The sequence below is a fragment of the Ricinus communis genome, chromosome 8, assembly GCF_019578655.1.
Source record: "Ricinus communis isolate WT05 ecotype wild-type chromosome 8, ASM1957865v1, whole genome shotgun sequence".
NCBI classification, from domain to species: Eukaryota; Viridiplantae; Streptophyta; class Magnoliopsida; order Malpighiales; family Euphorbiaceae; genus Ricinus; species Ricinus communis.
The window spans coordinates 9,501,630-9,521,273 of record NC_063263.1 but is presented as its reverse complement, the minus strand read 5'-3'; the positions used below and the strand labels follow the sequence as shown (position 1 = coordinate 9,521,273).

Here is a 19,644-nt window from a genome sequence, read left to right as displayed (position 1 = left end):
CCTCAAATTCTTTATTTTAAAATCTAAGCTGAAAAGTTAGATTAAAACAATTGACAAATTGTTATTGCATTTATCCATATAGTATAAGAAATTGATTCAGAAATCACAAATCATGCCATTATTGAGTTTTCGATTTCTTTGAAGAAGCAACCCATACGAATTCTAACTTGCTACTTGTGATAATAATAAATATAAGAGAGCCTTCAATTTAAGTTTAGTGGGTTCCATGAGCCCAAGTAATTATTAGTTGTTATATAATAAGTGAGGCTGACAAGTAGCTAAAACGAAAATTAAGATAGAAATCATAATATAAAAGTTTGGCATAAGACATATTTACTAATAACGATAGCTGGAAGTCACATGGCTCGGGAAGTGCATGGAGACAAAATGATAGCACATGCGAAGAAAGTGGACCTTCCACTTCCACTTGCACAGTACAATCGAGGTTCCAGTCTATTCCTGAGGAACTCTGCCAATGTGCCATCTGCCTTCAGTCCATACTGAACATCCTAAATAATAGTAAGTTAACCAGAATACAGAACTCCACCAAGGCCTCAACCTGCAATTTAAGTGCACCAACGAGACATTGAACCACACTATTGTTACGACACTATCACAACTTTCACAATAAGTTGATGAATAAAATGCGTGCAAGTTATACACCATTCAAGCATTCCACACATTCAAGGCATTTAATCAGACAACCCAATCATTTCACACGCAAGATATTGATATTAATAAATGTGATTTTAACCATCAAATAAGCATTGTTGAAAACAGATTTAACCACTGCCTTAATGCACTGCCAGCTCAAAACTTCTAACCTTGCTACTAAATCTGGATTGGCAGGTTATATCCAAGGAGAACACAGCATGCACTAATGAACAGAAATTTCCATTCTGTTTATCAGACGTACAAACTCGAACAAGTATAGGTTTATCTGACAATCATTTAGCAACCTATATATATGGGAATAAGAAAGGATTGACATGCATAACCCGTTACCTACACTGAATTTAACCCACCAATGGAAGGGAGAGCATTCAGATTCAATTCATATTAGTGTTATTCAACGCACAAGACTCTAAAAACAGCTAAATAAACTGGACACAACAAACTAAGCTATGACGAAATAATATCAACATGCAACATATGCAATTTGATATATCATATTATCCCTTATTAGAGGGAGCAACTATAAAATTGTCGAACATTCTAAATCTCTTGAGCTGCAAATTATGCAGTTTGAACCCGCAATTGACCCAAATAAAGTAAAGCATTTTCCTGAGGACTAGATTGAAGTTAAACAACCAAAAAAGGAACCATACTTCATCATGACTCATACTACATAGGGCTACTCCAAGGAAGATGCTTTTTTGCTGCAACAAGGAGGAGACAGCAGCCCAGGGACAAGAATTCTATGTATCACTGTAGAACACCTTTCACTCATCTGAACCCTTAGGCGAATTCTCTGGAGTCTTCAGAACTATAGCTGCTTTATCTTTATGCGCTGCTACAGCTGCTCGGAAATCTTCTACTACGGAACCATCCTTGAACTTCAGAGCAAATGTAGAAAGACCATCCTTATTTTCACTAGTACTATTCATGCAGGCAAAAGTGACCCCTCGCTTTTCCATATTCGTGAGCTTCATGTCAGGGTAAAGACTTGCATTCAAAATCAACCTGTAATTACCTCTAGCTCTCATAAGAAGTCTAGCTCTTTCTGTCCCAGTAGTAGAGACATTCACCTTAAGCTCTCCCTTTCCCCGCTCTTTCCACCCACCATTAAGAAACTCAAACAACACTGAATCAGCAGAGAAAGCCACTGTCTCATTTTCTTCTCCTGTCTCAACTGGAATCTCTTGCATTGATGGAAAACCAGTTCCCTCATTCTTTGAGACAATCGAAGAACCCGGTGTGCCAAAGATTGAAGAACTACCATTATTAGAAAGACCAAAACCAAATAAAGAACCAGTACTGGTACCTGATGACCCATCCTTAGAAACTGAACCAAAGGTAAATGAAGCAGTTGAAAACCCAGTTCCAGCAAGCCCTGTGAAAGCATTTTGACTGCTAGAAAGCTGTTGGAATGAGCTCAAAGGCTTGCTTTCAGCACTCGGATCTACATTTTCACTACCATTATCCTTCTTCTCTTCGGTTTCAGTCTTATCACCTTCCACGGCTTTCTCATTCTCTGTCTCTTCATCACCAGCAGCCTTTTCATTCTCTATCTTTTCACCACCCTCAGCTGTTTCATTCTCTGTCTTATCATCTTCTGCAGGGTTTTCATTATCAACTTTGGATTCAGTTCCTTCATCAACTACACCATTATTCTCCTTGTCCTCAGCAATCTCCTTTGCCACTGTTTCAGCCACTTGCTCTTCACTTTTGCTTTCTAGCTGCTTACCAGTCTCATCTTTACCCTCTTCAGTATCTTTAACTGCATCATTTTTCCTATCTTCTGAAGCTTTCTCATTAGAAGTGACTGCTTCAGTTGCTGCTGCAGCAAGGACTGTAGTTGGTTCAGGAGGAGGAACCAAGCGAATCCCAGCAAATGGATTGGATGAAGGGGTAGATGAGGTCTGGCTACGACGAACTTTCACAATTCTTCTGCCTGCCAGCACCTCGTCACTGGCCCTCTTGAAGGTTCCAGTCTCTTGCTCTAAAGTATCTTCCTCATCATCAAGACCAGGGTTGTCTCTTGAAATCTCCCTTCCAGCAGCTCTCTTCTTTGAAGATGGAAGAGTATTTTCTGCATCTCCCATTGATGAACAAATTTATACACTTGCTCGTGAGTTTCTGTCCCAGTAAGATGAAATAAGTGAGATTTTGCAGATTCACAGAGAAGACTTTTCCTGAAAAAATGATTACCATAAAAATAGTCATAAACAATCATCATTTGAGCTTTGACAGCTAAAAGTCATTTGTTAGTACAAGAGGGGGAGGGAATATTGGCAAAGAATGCCTAGAAAATATATACGGAAAACTATGAGAAAAAACTAAATGCATGTAATGTAATCCCCTACAATTAAACATATTCAACAATTATCTCCAAGATAAAGTCCTCAAGTTTATCTCACTTTTCTAAATTAGCGCTATTAAAATAAATAAGAAACTGTCTAGATCTACAAATTATGATTAAGACAAACCCAAATGCTATACCCAGCCAAATTCACACCTTTCCGGACCTAAATATTTCAACCTAGTTTTATAGAAAAATACAGTTCTCATGTACATACAGCTTTTCTTCTCTTGATAGACTTGTAGATATACAGCTTATAACAAAGATTCATAAAAAGCCCCATTCCCCAAACTCTGGATCCTGACATAAACAAGTATCTTGTTTCTCCTAGTTAGGAATTGTAGGCACCACTTTAAAACTTTAATCATACGCAACCCTATTATGCAACAGGAAGAGAGAGACAGCCTCCCAAGAAATTATAGCTACGTGCCAAGTAAGTTTCAATCTCAAAACATCAATCTTAAAATTCAGTGAGACTTTGGTCTTTAATTTGTTGACTGCATAATGCCAAGGTTTCTTGCACAGTTGGATCTCACCATCCAATTCATAGATTGATTCTTACATTCAAGTCTAGTTGGTCCAAAATGAAAAAGGAAAGTATAATCCAAACATAAATAGCATTTATTAGTTCCTTGACCACCTATAACATGTCTTCCAAGCTGTGTTTATAAACCATAAACTACATAGTTGTTTTCCACCAGACTATGCTTTGTAGAAGCAGTAAATTGGTTTCTATTTCATAACTTTATTAATGCCATATATACAAACTGAGTGCTAATAGCATTCAGGCATGCAAGTAACATGAGAGCAGGCCTTAAAATAAGTCACAGATAGTAACTAAGAACAATCAAAATGGGTCCATGGTAAGCTATAAAAGAGCTAAGCAATTGCCCAGTGTGAAAATGAGACAGAGAAAATAAAAAGAAAATAAGTGCAGTATGGAATGCGCATAACAGCAACAGTTAAATCTTAGTCAACAACCGCAATGCATAAAACGGAAAATAACTCATACTAATCATTAATGTTGACATCAGAAGCATGCGTTTAATTATTATCTTTGTTCCTTCTTTCCCAATATCCATAAGAACTTCAATTTCTTGAAAAATCTAAACATATATAACCTCAACGGGTTTCTAAACTCCCTAGCCAAAACATAGAATTTTGAAATTCAATTTAAAAGGAAATCTAAGGGATATCTAACCGTGCAATCAAAATTTGTCGCTCATTTTTACAAGAAAAAAGTGACCAACTTTCAAAATGAATAACAAACAGATAATTGGTGGCAAAACAGAGGAAAAAAAAAAAAGAAGAAGAACAAAGAAGGAAAGCTGTGCGAAAAAAAAAATGCCCATAAAATGTTAAGAAACGCTAATAATTCAAAAATCCAAAAGAGTCGATCATTTAAAAAAGGAAAAGGGAAAAAATGGACTAGTGAATAAACTCATAGTTTAAGAAATAAACCCTAAAATAACAAAAAGATTATCTGTATTATGCGCTGTCTTAGTCAAGTAAGCAAAGTTAGTAAAACAAAATGTATGTAAGTTCAAACTTCAGACCTTCTCATTTGCATTTTACCGGCAACCAAACAGAAAGATATTCAGCCTAATCTAAGGTTTCATAAGCTAAGCAATTAACAAAAATAACAGAAATGAACAAAAGAAATTCAAACCTAATGAAAGCAAACAAATAATAGAAACAATAAAAAATGAAAAAGATAAACAAAATCTTCATTACTAGATCAATAAATATATGAACAGAAGCCTAAACGTATGGAAGAATTAGGAAAGAGAAGGATAAAAGTGTAATTAGGACTTACAAGAGAGAGCAAAAGAAGAAGTGAAAGCAAAACCCTAGGATAGAGAGAAAGAGAGAAAGAACCAGAGAGGGAAAGAGAGCAAATAGAGAGATCCAAAGATTAAAAAGAAAAAATATATTTTTTTAATTAATTTTTAGAAAGAAAAAAAAGGTTTGGATTTTTTAGGGATGGGTTTGATATAAAAAACGGATTTATTACTTAAGTATTATTATGCAGGGAAGGGTCTCGCTTACTCATTTCAGGTTAAAGGGACAGAATATAAGAGAGGGTCCCGCCTAATAGGCACGTGTATTTGGTGTTGTAATGAGGAATGGATAATGACCATACTCGTCGTTTCATGGAATTTGTGTAAGATTGTGGATGATTTTGTGTTTTGGTAAAAATCCCGAAAATATATGAAATTTATTTATAAATTTAAATTTTATATGTTTTAAATGGAGCGAAATTAGTTTAGATTAAATTTATATAAAATTAATTATAATTAATTAAATCTTAACTAAATAAATAAAAAAAATATAATATATTTTATTATTAATTTATTAATATATTTTACAACATCAAATTTTTTTTTTAAATCTTAATATTTCTAATTTTATGCCTTTTTTTTTTGAAATGAAGGGAATCTTTTAATAAATGTTAACAAAACATTACACAAGAGGCAAGATTGCTTGTTATTATAAGACATATAGCTTAAGTTAAATTGCAATTCAAGTAAAATAAGACTTTTAAATTATAATATTATTGCGGCAGTAAATTCTTAATTCATAATATTTTTGTTTTCTATTTAAATTTAAATTATATTAATTAATAAATTATTTTGTTAACCAATCTTTAAACAGCAATAAGAAATTACTTGGTGAATTTTATTGTTCCTCTTACTTTTTCTATATATATATATATATATATATATATATATTGTGAGGTATTTGGTGAATTAAATAATTATTAATGATTATAGGTATTAGTTTATTAAGTTAATAAAAATGAAAATTATAAATATCTGACCGAAATATCTAAAGCAAATGAAAAAAAGAAAAAAGATAATTAAAAGTATTTTACTATAAAATGCAGGTTAAATATTTAGTTATAAATCTAACAAGTGATTGCTATGAAAAAATTATGCTCTAAGACAATCTACGATAATCAAGTTATTATCTTTTATAGAGTTCTTTCCTTGATAAATATGTGCAGAAGTTTTATTTGTATTTTCATAACTTCTGACCAATCATAAGCATTAAAATATCAAAAGATGGAATGAGATGTATATATTTTTTTTTCTATATAAAAAAAAAAAAGGAATTCTCTCTAGTAAATAATAATTAATAAATATTTTTCTTAAAACTTATTAATTATAAAATAAAAGATTATTAGTTATTAAATAAAAGTAAAATTGCTTTCTTAACTTTCTTTTAGTAAAGTTATTAATATATTAAATATTAAATGTAAGAGGATGAACTTTACAACAGAATCACAATAATACAACATTCTTTGTTCACTAAATAATCACTATTTACATTATGCGTATATGCTTAATTAAAAAAAAAACTTAATTTTGTTAGTTAATAGTATTTGTTAAATAAAAAAATAATAAAGCAAGATTTACAAAGTCAGATGCATATGGACGGTTAGAAGATTCAATCTCATTTATGCTACACTGCCATCAGCAGGAGATGGAGATTGTGATCTCAAAGGGTGAGAAAAGATGGAGCAAATTAGGTAATGTCTATCTATGCTCTCCATGTAGAAATACAACACATGTTGAACAACAGAAAGAAAGGGGTCCATGAAGATGCCGCGCCTCGGGCTTCCCTCTAAAACAGATAAAGGTAAGTCATTGGTGTGATTTGCAGATATTTATTACAATTTATAGACATGGGACCTAATGATAATAATGAAGAATCCACTAGAATCAAGACCGAGACCTCTAATAAACCAATCAATAATGAGCGAACCAAATTTATTTTATTTTCATTCTTTCAACATTGGTTTCCCCAACACATTACCAAGGCTTATCCCACAGGAAATCAAAGGTAAGACATATAAACTGGTCTTTTATGTCAAATCAATGATTGATTATACTCTAGTCACAGTCGCAGAATATCAACACTCGAAACTCCCATCTTTCCCAATGCGATACAAGGATGACAATTCAAAGCATGTTTTTGCGATTAACCAGCAAAGTACGACTTTCCATATTCACTGTTAGGTGGCAGAGGATAGTCCACATCCGTGACTCGTGATCAGTGCACTTTCAACATCAACTGCTCGACTTCAAGCTCGTACATTATCAAACGGAAAAAAGAAGTTACAGCAAAGTACAATTCAGTTTTATTGTAAAAATGTTGGCAGAGCAAGCAAGATACATATGAAAAATTCTCAAATATATATATATATATATATATATATATATATATATATATATATGTATTTCGGTGAATCAAATTACTAGGTTTAAAAATTAAGGAAAGAAAAAGAGAAAAGGTTACCATCTCTAATTCAATATTCTACATTCACAACGGCACAAGACACTCGGGTGATATAAAGGCCTCAAAGAATTAAACTAAAACAACAGTACAAGTGTTAACTGAAACTAGGAATCCTTTTTTACTATATGGCTCCATGGCAAAATTCAAGGCGCTATAAAGCCACACCACCTGGCAAGAGACAGTCGGTCCCTATATAACCCCCCCATTCTAGCCTCCAGCAGGAAACCTGAGAGCTATGGACACAGCAAAAAGGAGCAAAAAAAAAAAAAAAAAAAAAAAAGGAGAAATATTCAAACCACAGCTTTTCAAGTGCATTCTAGAATAGTTCACTATAATGAACAATACCAACCAATAAGAAAAGGTAATGAATTTAATCCATATTTAAATGCTCTACAAAAAATTTAATTGTCAACCCTACTTTATGTAATCACCCAAATCAGAGCGGAAACTTGTGGCTAATTGTAAAATACAAATCCATTTCAGGTACAGAAGGTAGTGAAGTGCTCCATGCACAGGATAATCATTGCAAGTCACACCTAATGTATACAAAATTCCAATCTTATGATGGTCACAAGCTCATCCTTCGGGTAACTCATTTCCTGTTGAATTTCTCCAGTATTTTCCAACAAATACAGAATGGTTGCATGCACTGATGCTCAATTTTCAATTGAGCTACTCACTACTATCTAAGGAAGCTTTTCTCACCTCAAGTAAGGGGACTAACACAGCTGGAACCAATTGCCTTCAAGATCACCTAGTTATGTGGCGTAAGCACTGCCAACAAAAGTGAGATAAAAAATGTGAGAACCAAGACATTATAAGCCAAATGCAATTGAAAAAATAACAACAGATATAGATAATAAAATCCAGTCAGTTTTCAAGTTATTTTAAACTAGCAAGTCAGAAGAGGACAGATATCCAAAGACAATCTATTTAATCTTATTTATCTAGAACAATTAAGACAATAAAATTCTAATTCAGAGACAGTAAACAAATCATAAGAAACTCTCCACAAAAATAGAACCTGCTAACAAGGATAGAACTGGGAATATCAGAAGTTTACTGCTAGTGATGGATTCAATTCTCAAATTCCAAAAGCAATGGGTTTAAGTGGTATAATGCTGCTAATAAGACTATTATACTCGTAAAGCAATCCCCAGAGTATGAGGTTAAAAGGAAAAACTAAAAAAAGAAAAATCACAAAACTGCCATGCCCAAACCCCAAGACAGGTGTAAATAGTAACTAGGTCGCATGTCAATTCAAATTAATAGTCTGACCATCAAATATAATTTCTAATTAATGTAGACACCAGATCGTATGTGCCGGTCACTACCAGTAGTAGTTGTTAGTAAAAATAACTTGTGGAAACGTGAGTTAGAGATGGCACTTTAGAATCAATTAATCACCAGAGACAAAATTTGGATTTTCACACTGCCCCAACCAACTGCTTTTAGGCTGACGGGGTTCCTTCATTATTCGTACCCCACTCTTCCTCAGCCTCGTTTCCATTGACGAGTACCGCACCATCCGTAGAATCAGCATCCACCACAACAGCCTCCTCTTGGCTCCCTTCTTCACCATTGTGCTCTTCTATTATCTGCTCTTCTCCATTTTGCTCTGCAGCCTGCAAAAGAAAAAAAATAAAATTTACAGGAGGAAAAAAGAAAATGACAAAATGATATAAAAAATCGTAGTAAATCTAATTTAAACTACTAGAGCCTTGAACTCTTCAACAGCTCCAGCCACTTTAAAAAAGGCTTAGCAGCTTAAACTAATCATTTAGAAAGGATAAAGTTAACTGGTCAACTCTGCACACAGTCCTTGCCAGTGACTAAATTAATTTTCAAAATATAGAATTGCAATACAAGTATTGGCTCATACAAATATATGACTCTGCTTCTGTTTTCGTATAATATTCTAAAAGCAACAAAAAATTCAAAGCAGTACATACCTCATGATCATAATCTCCATTTTCAAGAGGTTCTTCTACTTGCATGTTTCTGAAAGCCTCCACAAGAGTTATGTTTGTTCTGTCAGCATGGTTTAAATATTCCTCTGCGGGAGGATAAACACCCCTACAAAGCAATTATCGAGGATAAATTAATGATGTATTTCAGAATATCAATAGACATAACAATTTAATCCATATAAGGGACCCAACTTGCTATTTTATTTATGATTGACCACAATCGGAATCTATAAGCTGTCCTCAGTAAGAATGCACATACTGAAGAAACAGATTTTAAAACAAAAATAAAAAGCAGACTTGTGTTCAACAAAATGTATTTGGTATTCATCATGTCAGGTCAAGTTGTGAGCCTACTCAAAACGAATTTGAAACACATGAGCCAACAAAAATACCTTGTCTCTGCAACTCGAGTTTCAACAGACAAAGCAACTTGCCAATCATCAAACAAATTTGGATACTCATCAGGATCGGCCAAAGATTCTGCAGCTTTTGGGTTAACCTGTGACACAAAATGAATTATAAATTGTTTTATCCTCCAGAAAAAGGAATCACTGTGTAATACATGAATAACAGCAGATCTAAATATCAATGTTCATTTTCTACATTGCAAGAGTTCTTTCCACTGCAGCTTCTAGCATGTGAAAAAGCTGCTAATGAAAACAAATAAACAAGCTGAAATTCTTAGCCTTCTCCACAACCAGAGTTGTAGAAGAATATAGAGCTTGATGACGTAGTAGTTGCTTTCCTTTTTCTTATTTTCTTTTTCTTAGCTAAAGGTCCTTTTAATCTGCCTCATCTATTTGAGGCTAATTTAAACTGACAGAAAATATTCCATTCAACTGACAGTAAGAAATTGAATCGGCTTATTTGCAAAGTTTCGCAAAAGAGGATTACATTAATAGATTTCATGATCCAATGATGCCACAACAGAAGCATCACTTGAATGAGAGGATACCTTGTTTAGATCTTTTCTCCAAAGTGCTACAATCTCTGGAACCTTGCTTGGAAGATAGGATCGAGCCATTAAAGCAGCTTCAGGTATCCGATTACTGCAAGAAGAACACTTTACTATCTATAAGTATAATTGCATCAATCTGTGTTGTCATGTGAAAGTTATTGGAAGAAATATTACCTTTCAACCAAAATCTGGAGGCAATCTTCCAATTTGCCCAACATAAACAAACAGAGGAATGCAACATTGTTCTTCCCTTGCTCTTTTGCCAGAGGTGCTAGTTTTGAAATCCCTTCAGCATCTCCTAGAGAAGAATATAAAAGCAACAAACCGCTCAAGTCTGTTGCACGCTTCATACATTCCTCAGCCATTTCTAACTGCAATTCCACAACTCAAAATAGGACAGAATTATTTAAGTGATCATATAAAAACAAGAATGCTCACTGAGGTTGGACCTAGACATCAAAATACTCAATGTGAATATAAAAGTTTAAATTAGAAGAACCAGCACCTTATATGAAACAAAAGAACCAAGCACCAAACGAACTTATCAGTTATTCTAGTTAAGAGTTCAAACCTACTTAAATTTACAAGATCAAATATGAATCTTAACAATAGAATTTATTGTTTATTTCAAGAAACTTTGAATTAAATCCCCTAGGGAGATATTTTACCCAAGTTCAAGTGACCACCCCAAGTTAACCAGAAAAAGTAACATGAATTATTATTTACAGAACTGAAGTCCATAACCCAATCAGACATTAAAATTCCTATAGTGTAATACAATACCTTTCCAGTAGAAATAGCTAATTCTCCCAACTGCTTCCATTTTGATTCACTTTGTACTTCTGTGGCAATTTCCTAAAAACAGAAAGACATAACAACATTTACTGAGAAAAAGAAGTATAGAAGCTCAGACTAAACTAGGTAAGAAGCTCCAAAGACTAGTTACAGTCCAACCAAGAAGAGCAACACTTGAATGTACCTTAGCAATCTCAAGTCTGCCAAGTTGTATAGCTAGCTCAAATTTGTAATCAGGATCTGTAGCTACCTCCAGAGCATTTTCTATCATACCACGTGATTCCAAGAAACGAGCCACACTAGCAATCAAATCAAGTTGCATAGCAAAAATAACATCAACACCCAAAATGCACTACTTAATTCTTATGTAAAAAATACATGTGGCATATTATGGTATTCTGTATTCCAAGATAACATTTAGGAAAAGAAAATATTCCAGTGGCTGTAGCTTTATGTCAATCTATATCGCCTTTATCAAATTGCAGATATGAAAATAACACAGACAAAATGTGGATATTCAATTAATTTAGAAATTGAGTAGCAAAAAAGATCACTCTCCAGGAAGAATCTGGTCATGAACCAAATAGTAATGCTAACATAACAAATTTTCATGTGATTTGTGAAACAGATGACCTAATCATTCAACTCAGTAGAAAAGTGAGTTTCAAAATCAAGATCAGAAAGGAGACTTCAGAAAGAGCTTAAATAACAGTAAAAAGAAATTCAAGTAAATGAACTAATTTCCACTGAATATTTTCACAAGTATGCTGTAGTGGAATATTGACCAACCAATACATAGTGAGTTCCAACTGCCACTCATAAAAATCACAATCCTTCTTTATAAAAACCAAGGTAAATGTCCATTTTTCATTGTATGATAACTGGAAAAAGGTATTATTTACCTATTATGATGCTCTTTAGGAATTGAAGGCAAAAGTTCATTGGCTCTTTCCAGGTCCCCACGCATCACAAGAGTCTTGTACTCAATTAAGCTAAGAAGTAAAGTGTACCCCATAACACTGCATGACAACAAACAATCAGTAAACAAATGTTAACAACAATTGAATAGACTGTTCTAACTTCAAAAAGCAGAGACCCAAACACCACTTACTTAAACTCCTTGTCTATTAGATACACCCGACTTTGACTAGCAAGATATCCCAACAAGTACATCGGGCGGTCCAAATGATACATTGTGGTTACCTAAAACAATAGTGTTGGTTATCAAAAAACCAAATCCTGAAAATGAGCCAGTATGTGGTATATAAAACTATCGAGACCAAGTAAAATACCTCTCCTCCAACACAATAATTAAGTCTCCAGGAAGAGTTGTTATAAATAAAGCAATCCCCAACCCATAAACCAGTCCTAACACGCTCATTGGTTTCATGAAGAAGCTCAAAGGCATCCTCAACACCTTGTTCATCCACAGGTCTCCCGCTGTCTAAATAAGATGAAACTAAGTCGCGCTGTAACACAAACATGAACTTCAGTTTTTAAAAAATGCATTAAAATGAGGGCAAGAACAATCCATAAATCACAAAGGAAAAGAAGAAAACCATCAAGGAACCTTACATTGTACTTGAGGATGTAGAATGATGTGTCACTAGCAATTGCCACCAAATCACCACTATCAGCCCAATAAAGATTCTGAATTGTTTGCAACAAATAACAAAGTCAATCACATAAGGTAGCAAATTGGCAGAAATAAAAAAGAAATTCAAGAAGCTGAAGAACATTTATGCTTACTTTTACAGTAACATCAATCCTCCTAATCAACCTGCATTCAGCCCAATCATAAAAACAAATGAAGTCGTTTGCACACATTGCCAACAGAGTTCCTCCAAAAATACGCTCAGCAGAAAATGTTGGTCGAACACTCCTCTTTTCCTGAAATAAATAAATCTTCCTTTTAACTCCATTTTTTACACAACAAATAAATAAATCAACAAGTATCATGATATCAATCCAGGATAAAATTTCTGTCAGCTGTCAAGAATTAGAAGCAAGAAGATCATCAAGCATGTGAATAGTGAACTGCATATGCTAATTTCATAGGCATAAATGTCCGACACTTGAAAATGGCCTAAAGAGAAACCGAAATTTCAAATAAGGAGTTTTGCTAGTACAGCCCCCAAGGGACAAAATATGGCCATAAGTCATAATTGACATAATACTGGTTGCTTCCAGTATCTTTCAAATAAACAAATGCACAAAAATATGTACACTGAGAAAAGAGTACAGACCTGGAAATTCTTACTAAAAATTTTAATCTTTGATGTACTCTCTCTGACAGCATATTCTCCGTCCGATGACCAAACGAACTCCAGTGCAGAACCAAATGATCTATTCCTCCATGCTAAAGCTGTATATATGATGTACTCACCATCCCCACAGACGACAACAAATCTCCCATTGGGATTGTGCTTTAAACTCTGGCAGAAAAATAGAAGAAACATAAGTCATCTACAAATAGTGGATGGAAGCTCTCAGATAAATTAAAACTTATATAGGTAAAAAATTCAGTGGATGCTAAAGAGTTATTATTCTATAAACTTTTCTATATACCTTCGCAAATCAATAAAAACACGAGTTAATCCAACATTAGTATCTTCATTTTATTTGTACCCTTTTCACACAATGTCTATCCACATCGCACCTCTTTCCTTATCTCTACATCTAAGTTTCTATCTCTAGTTCTTGAGTCTTGATATGCTCTCTTCTAAACAACAAGTTTACTTGCACAGAATAGTTTAACCAATAACTGAGGAACACGAAATGTATTCAAGGAACTTATAAATGCAGATTCATAATCCTGTATCGTGTGTTTTATATAACATAGTTGCTTCACTACTGTTTCTTCCATGGAAACAAAAGCCAAATAGAAGTATCTAATCCAAAGCTCTATAACAGGAGAATTGGCTTAAATATAGCAAACATCAACTCTTCTAAAGTAAGGCCACTTAAGCAAATAGTTTACCTTAAAAACCATTGAGATACAAATGCATGCACATTTATATTAACGACCACGGATTAGCCACCATTGCCAGAAAGATTTCTAGGAGTGGAAAAGGCATATGTAACAATAAATAAAATTATGAAATGAGGCCTGAAAAAAAGTACACTCACTTGTGGATAAAGATCACATGTTCCCAACTCCTTGACAGCCAAAGGCAACCTTTCTCCATCAGTAACCTAATGCAGATAAATAAAAGAAACTTAAAATGAGATAATGTACAACAGAAAATTTCGATTCAGGATCTAATGTCAAGTAGCAATACAGGAAATGGTTTAATAGAGTCCATGCCTCAAAATCTGCTCCCACGCTCTTAATGTTCACAGTTTGAATTTCATTGTGTTTAGCCCATATAATCTTTCCACTGTTATCCATACTAGCCACAGGTTCTTCTCGACCAATTTTGACCATAATGGTTCCTTCATCATAACCAATCACAATGCTGCATAGATAGATTTATAACCGTCCTAATTTTAGTCAAAATAAAACAGAGAAAAAGAACTTCAAGAAACACCCAACTGCATCTGCATAATTGCAGGAGTTGATCATCCACAAGCAAAAAGATGAAGACCACAAGGATTAATCTGAGCCACCTTAGCATGTAAAAAATATTGGACATTTTAGCCTAGAATTCTGATTCAAGACAAGTATCATCAGTAACCATAGAAAACATACATGCATACACATAGAATAATCCTTGATACAACAATTTTGGTCCAATTGAAAATGCAAATGCTCTGAGAAAAGCATATATTTTGCACTGCACCAACTTATTCTAGAGTTACGCTAATCCAGCAACCATCTAACATCATTTGAAGTATTTTGTTGTCTATTCCAAAAAAAAAAGTATTTTGTTTAGGCCTCCATCCCACTGTAGCAGGACCAGAGAATCTCCTTTCGAGCCCCGGCCACCCAAATGGGAACTGATTTGTCCCCATCACCGCATGGATTTTCTTTTTAAGACTCAAATTTCTTTTAAAATTTCAAGTTTATTTCAAATGTTCTAAATTTATTTGGTGCCCATAACAGTCCCATGAATTGATTTTCATTATTTTAACAATAAAATGAGTAAGAAGGTGTCTTTTCTAATTGAGAATGCAAAACTTCTCTCCACTTTTAAACAATGTGGGATTATATATATATATCATGTACATGGACATAGCAAAAAATTTTATGGCGATAATTTATATGGAGACCTGATATCTTTAATTTCAAAACTTCAATTTGTACATGCAGCATACTGTTAGAAAGATCATATGGCATATTATACACAAAACTACACGTTATTTTAAGATTTAAATTTAGTAGTTCAAATATGGCTACTGGTTTATGTACTATATGTTGCCAGTTGTAGAATATTATCCCACAATGTTTATGAACATTGATGATAGAAATTCAACAGAACCAATAAATGTTTTGACTTCCAGCCAGCAACAAATATAAATTTTCCATTAGAGCATATAATGGAAAAAGGAATATGAAAAGTGAGATTTAGTAAGTAGCAACTAAGGAATGCGGAGAGCAACAATAATACACAACAATGACAATGAAAGAACTGCTGAAAGAATAACTATCCTTGAAGGATTAAAAAGTAAGAAGGTATTTAGATATTAGCAACAACAAATAAGAGCATCACATTAATACTAAAATAATAACAGCAGCCCAATAATAAAAATGCTATCAGCGTAGCAGTTGTTATAGCAATAATTCTCAAGGCACTTACCGACGTGAGCCTTTCATGTATCCAACAGCCCAAACTCTTTCAAGACCATAATTCAATGTGTTCTCGAGCCTGTAAGTCAATGCAATACATTCTCAAAGTCTGAAAATTGAAGGTAAAAGTGAACTCCATAATTCATTATTATAAGACAGATAAAATACCAGTTTACAGAAAAGGGAAAGAAGAAAAGGAGATAAAAAAACATAAAAATAATAAAAGTATGCTTCTCTTTCAAAGTTCTTTCCAAATCCTACACTCAGTTTAATGTGTACTAGTAAAAAATCCAACCTAATCACTCAGTGATACTTCAACTTAATCATTTTACCAAGCATCCATTTGATCATCATATGCATCCATGCAACAAGAATTAAAATGATGCAGCTAGCTGACTAGCATATGAACCAGACATAAAAACAGAAGGGATATTTTCTACACAGATAACTACTTTCTACATCTTGTTCTAGCAAATATGGGAAAGTCTCCAAAAAAATTTGCTACTGATATTTGGATGTAAAAGTTGAAGTGCAAGTTTCATTTTACAGCTCAATCAGTCCATGGACATATAAACCACATAACTTGAGAAGTTCACAGAATTATGATTACCTGTAAGTTGTTGAATGCCACAAGCGAACTGTCCCATCCTCAGAACCAGTGATTATTATAGGAAGTTCTGGATGGAAACATACTGCAGAGACATTATGAGTATGGCCTTCTAGTGTCTGGACACAACTTTTGGTTTGATAGTCCCACACCTGCCAGTACAGGAATTATTTATTAATATCCAAAATCAAGATATGTTTGTAAAGTAAAAACAACGTTATACAACTTAAAGAAATAAAATGTTGTAGGCAGACCTTAGCAGTGTGATCATCAGAACCAGTAATTAGATAAGGCTTATCACCGCCAGTAAAGTAATCAACACAATTTACTCCTTTCTGATGGGCATCCAGAGTAAAATTTGGGTCGGGAGAGCCAAGATTCCAAATCTATTGGGTAGTCAAAAATAAAACATATGAGTAAGCAAAATAATGTACAAAATCCATTCGAAAAGTTACCACAGAAAGCAGACTTTATACCTTTATGGTACGATCAAGGGATGCACTTGCAAAAGTGTTTGTGTCCTTTGGATTAAAGGTCACTTGCATCACATAATGGGAATGTCCCTCAAATATCTGCGTACACACCCAACCCTTCTCCCAATCCCAAAGCTTGATGAGCATATCATCAGATGATGACAGGACATATGGAAGGGTAGGATGGACAGCAACACATCTAATGTAATCTGTATGTGCCTCAAACACTTTAATCTTATCCATTGTATTGTAGTTGTACACACGGATAAACATGTCATCAGCTCCAGCAACAACCCACTGCTTTCGTGCAATAAACTTAGCTGATCTAACTGCAGGTCACAGAATACATACTTCAGCAAACATGTTATCATGAAGAATAATGCTACAAACAGAAAAATTATTTGCAGAACCTCAGAGACAAAATATCTATACCTGGTAACTCTGTGACCTCAAAAGATTTTGCCATAGTCTGCAGGAAGATCAAGAAGAGTTTAATTAGAACTAGAAATGTAAATCTCCAAAGAATGTTTTCTTGTATGCATAAATATTGAGCGGGAGATATGGAAGTTAAAACCCCAAATATCAATAAAAACACAACTTTGAGTATAGCAGGCAAAGCTACGAAGTTATCTTGTTTTCCTAGTCCATTCTGTCTGACTATGACAAGAACTCAGAACATTTCACAGAAAAACTTCTTTTCTTGGTTTTAACAGATAAACATTTAATCGGAGTTACACAATTTCTAGGGGAAGATCAAATAAAGATGCAGCACTACATGATTTTTGCTCTCTGAATTTATGTTCCAGAATCACAATTTTCGAGAGGGTGAGAAAGCAAAAGTACAATGAAGCCCTCAAACTTTCGAGAAACCTAAAGTGCTTGTTGCTTCTCCAAATCATTGAAGAAAAATTCAAAACATGACCAACTTCGAAAAGGCACTGAAAACTTATTGTAAGCCCAATTACAAAACTGCAACTTGTTCGCCAGATACTTATAAAACTATCATTTCTTGCACATTGTAATTCAATCATATTGCAGATTCTCTTACTCCTGATTCATCACCATTGTTTTGAACCAGCAAAAACCAATTCAAATAGCAGAAATTCACATGAAGCAGAGACTTATCAACCTAACTTAACAGTTGTTTTTCTCATCACAAATCAGATGTTTCTGTCATAATCCATACTTGCAACATGCTGCAAAGCTCATTGAATCATAAACTTAATAATCCTCTCCTATAGAAAAACTGCTCTTGGGACAGCATGTGTAGTCAATGTTACTTGAAGTCTGTTGGGCTTTCACTTCACAGGGTAAGATGCATTCATACTGATAAAACTCATAAGAACTGATAATTTATACCCTGGTAACCAAACTTATCGGCAATTATTAATCATGGAAATAGAAAGAATGCAAAAGCAAATCATAAGAATTATGAAGATACACTAGCACAAGTTCACACCTTATTTTTCCTTTGCTATTATTATGATCACTAAAAGATAATTACATACCTGAGATTGGTAGTTCCAGATACAAACAGTCCCTGAATAAAGACTCACTAGAATCCTGCAGTAACGATCATACACGAAACATCTCAATACCAAAATCAATGGGGGGCCAGTTTTGTCTTCCCCGTTTATTTCATCCAATAAAACCTTTTCTTAACATAAGCTCTCAAATGACATAAAATTTAAGTAAGCAAAACCTTACCATGGTTCTGTTGGATGTAGATCCACAGATTTTACTCTCTCTGATCTTTGAGCAAGTTTCCTCTGATTTAACATCAAAAACAAATGTCATGCACAAGAATTCATAATAAGATCTACCCACAGAAAATAAAACCTAATTAAATAAACTGTAAAAACAATACCTTAATTTCAAGTCTGAGAGGCTGTTAACACGCAACAATTCAAAACAAAAAAAAAATTAGTTCCAATTCAAACACCAGATCTCACACTAACCTCAAATCAAAATCACTTTAACAGCAACCAAACAAACCTTCAAAACTATCACATTCCAAATAAATTCACTTAACCAAACAGCTAAATTTTAAATTCGCGCGCAAACAAACACCAGATCTCACTCCGTTTGGTTACAAATAAACGAAAGAGAAAAATACTACGAAAATACGCCTCATGATTCCCAAAACCAAAACGGAGACTAACTGATTCTATAATCCGGCATTGGATTCAATAAGCAGAGAAATGTGTTCAATTATGTGGTTAGAGGCTCGAAATTGATACAATTAGATGAGAGATTATATCATATTATCAAATCAATGCAGATTCAAATCAGATCTAAGTTATACTCGAACTATAAAAAATGAAACATCGAAACGGCAAGAGAAATTTTGCAAGTAGGTAATGAAACGATAGTACTAGATCATGAAACTCACCATTTTTGTAGATCGTAATAGTTAAAGATCCAGGTGATCAAAGCTCTAATCGCGAGAGAGAGCAAGAGAGAGAGTTTGGCTTTGCATCTAGCGTCGAGTAGTCTCAGTTAATATTGTGCGAGAAATATGAAGGAGAAAAAAAAAAAAAAAAGCTTTGTAATTAAGGAAATAATTTACGAGAGTGCCACCGGCTCGGCGAGGTGGATCTAGTGTGTGATGTTGTAGGATAAGATTGATTTGTTATAAGGGGTGGTACCCTGGTAGATGATGTGGCAGCTGACGTGACTGCCACTCTGGCCACTTTGGCCCACCAGTGGGAAACATGGAACCTTAATTATTAATTAAACAAAAAATTTATTCAGATTATATCATATGTTCCATCTATAAATTAAATCA

The 19,644-nt window shown here is 34.0% G+C and overlaps 2 protein-coding genes across 8 annotated transcripts; both read right to left on the bottom strand.

The window, feature by feature from the left end:
* Positions 1–1,138: 1,138 nt before the first annotated feature.
* Positions 1,139–5,073, bottom strand: LOC8277222 (nuclear pore complex protein NUP50A). Of its 2 annotated transcripts, none has more exons than XM_002528142.4 (2): positions 4,839–5,073; positions 1,139–2,855 (listed from the first exon to the last, which is right to left on the bottom strand). In XM_002528142.4, exon 2 carries the CDS (start codon positions 2,763–2,765, stop codon positions 1,443–1,445), a length of 1,323 nt encoding a protein of 440 aa, XP_002528188.2. In that variant the 5' UTR covers positions 2,766–2,855; positions 4,839–5,073; the 3' UTR covers positions 1,139–1,442. The 2 variants fall into 2 exon arrangements, with proteins under 2 accessions (XP_002528188.2, XP_015580273.2); XM_015724787.3 differs by having other exon boundaries at positions 1,139–2,799; positions 4,839–4,910.
* Positions 5,074–6,766: 1,693 nt separating this feature from the next.
* LOC8277223 (coatomer subunit beta'-2) lies at positions 6,767–19,387 on the bottom strand. 6 transcript variants are annotated; one of them, XR_001535899.3, is made up of 26 exons: positions 19,249–19,387; positions 18,724–18,744; positions 18,564–18,625; positions 18,365–18,419; positions 17,289–17,325; positions 16,860–17,185; positions 16,638–16,769; positions 16,387–16,535; positions 15,787–15,855; positions 14,355–14,505; positions 14,177–14,242; positions 13,294–13,482; positions 12,797–12,937; positions 12,623–12,697; positions 12,340–12,516; positions 12,159–12,250; positions 11,950–12,066; positions 11,232–11,346; positions 11,036–11,107; positions 10,427–10,623; positions 10,250–10,343; positions 9,687–9,793; positions 9,277–9,400; positions 8,732–8,949; positions 8,030–8,098; positions 6,767–7,107 (listed from the first exon to the last, which is right to left on the bottom strand). XR_001535899.3 is itself a non-coding variant. In XM_015724782.3 (26 exons), the coding sequence occupies exons 1-25, from the start codon at positions 19,249–19,251 to the stop codon at positions 8,079–8,081; spliced, it is 2,733 nt and encodes a 910-aa protein (XP_015580268.1). In that variant the 5' UTR covers positions 19,252–19,387; the 3' UTR covers positions 6,767–7,107; positions 8,030–8,078. The 6 variants fall into 6 exon arrangements, 4 of the variants coding, with proteins under 4 accessions (XP_015580268.1, XP_015580267.1, XP_002528189.1 ...); XM_015724782.3 differs by having other exon boundaries at positions 8,808–8,949; XR_001535898.3 differs by lacking the exon at positions 6,767–7,107 and adding an exon at positions 7,272–7,557.
* Positions 19,388–19,644: the final 257 nt, after the last annotated feature.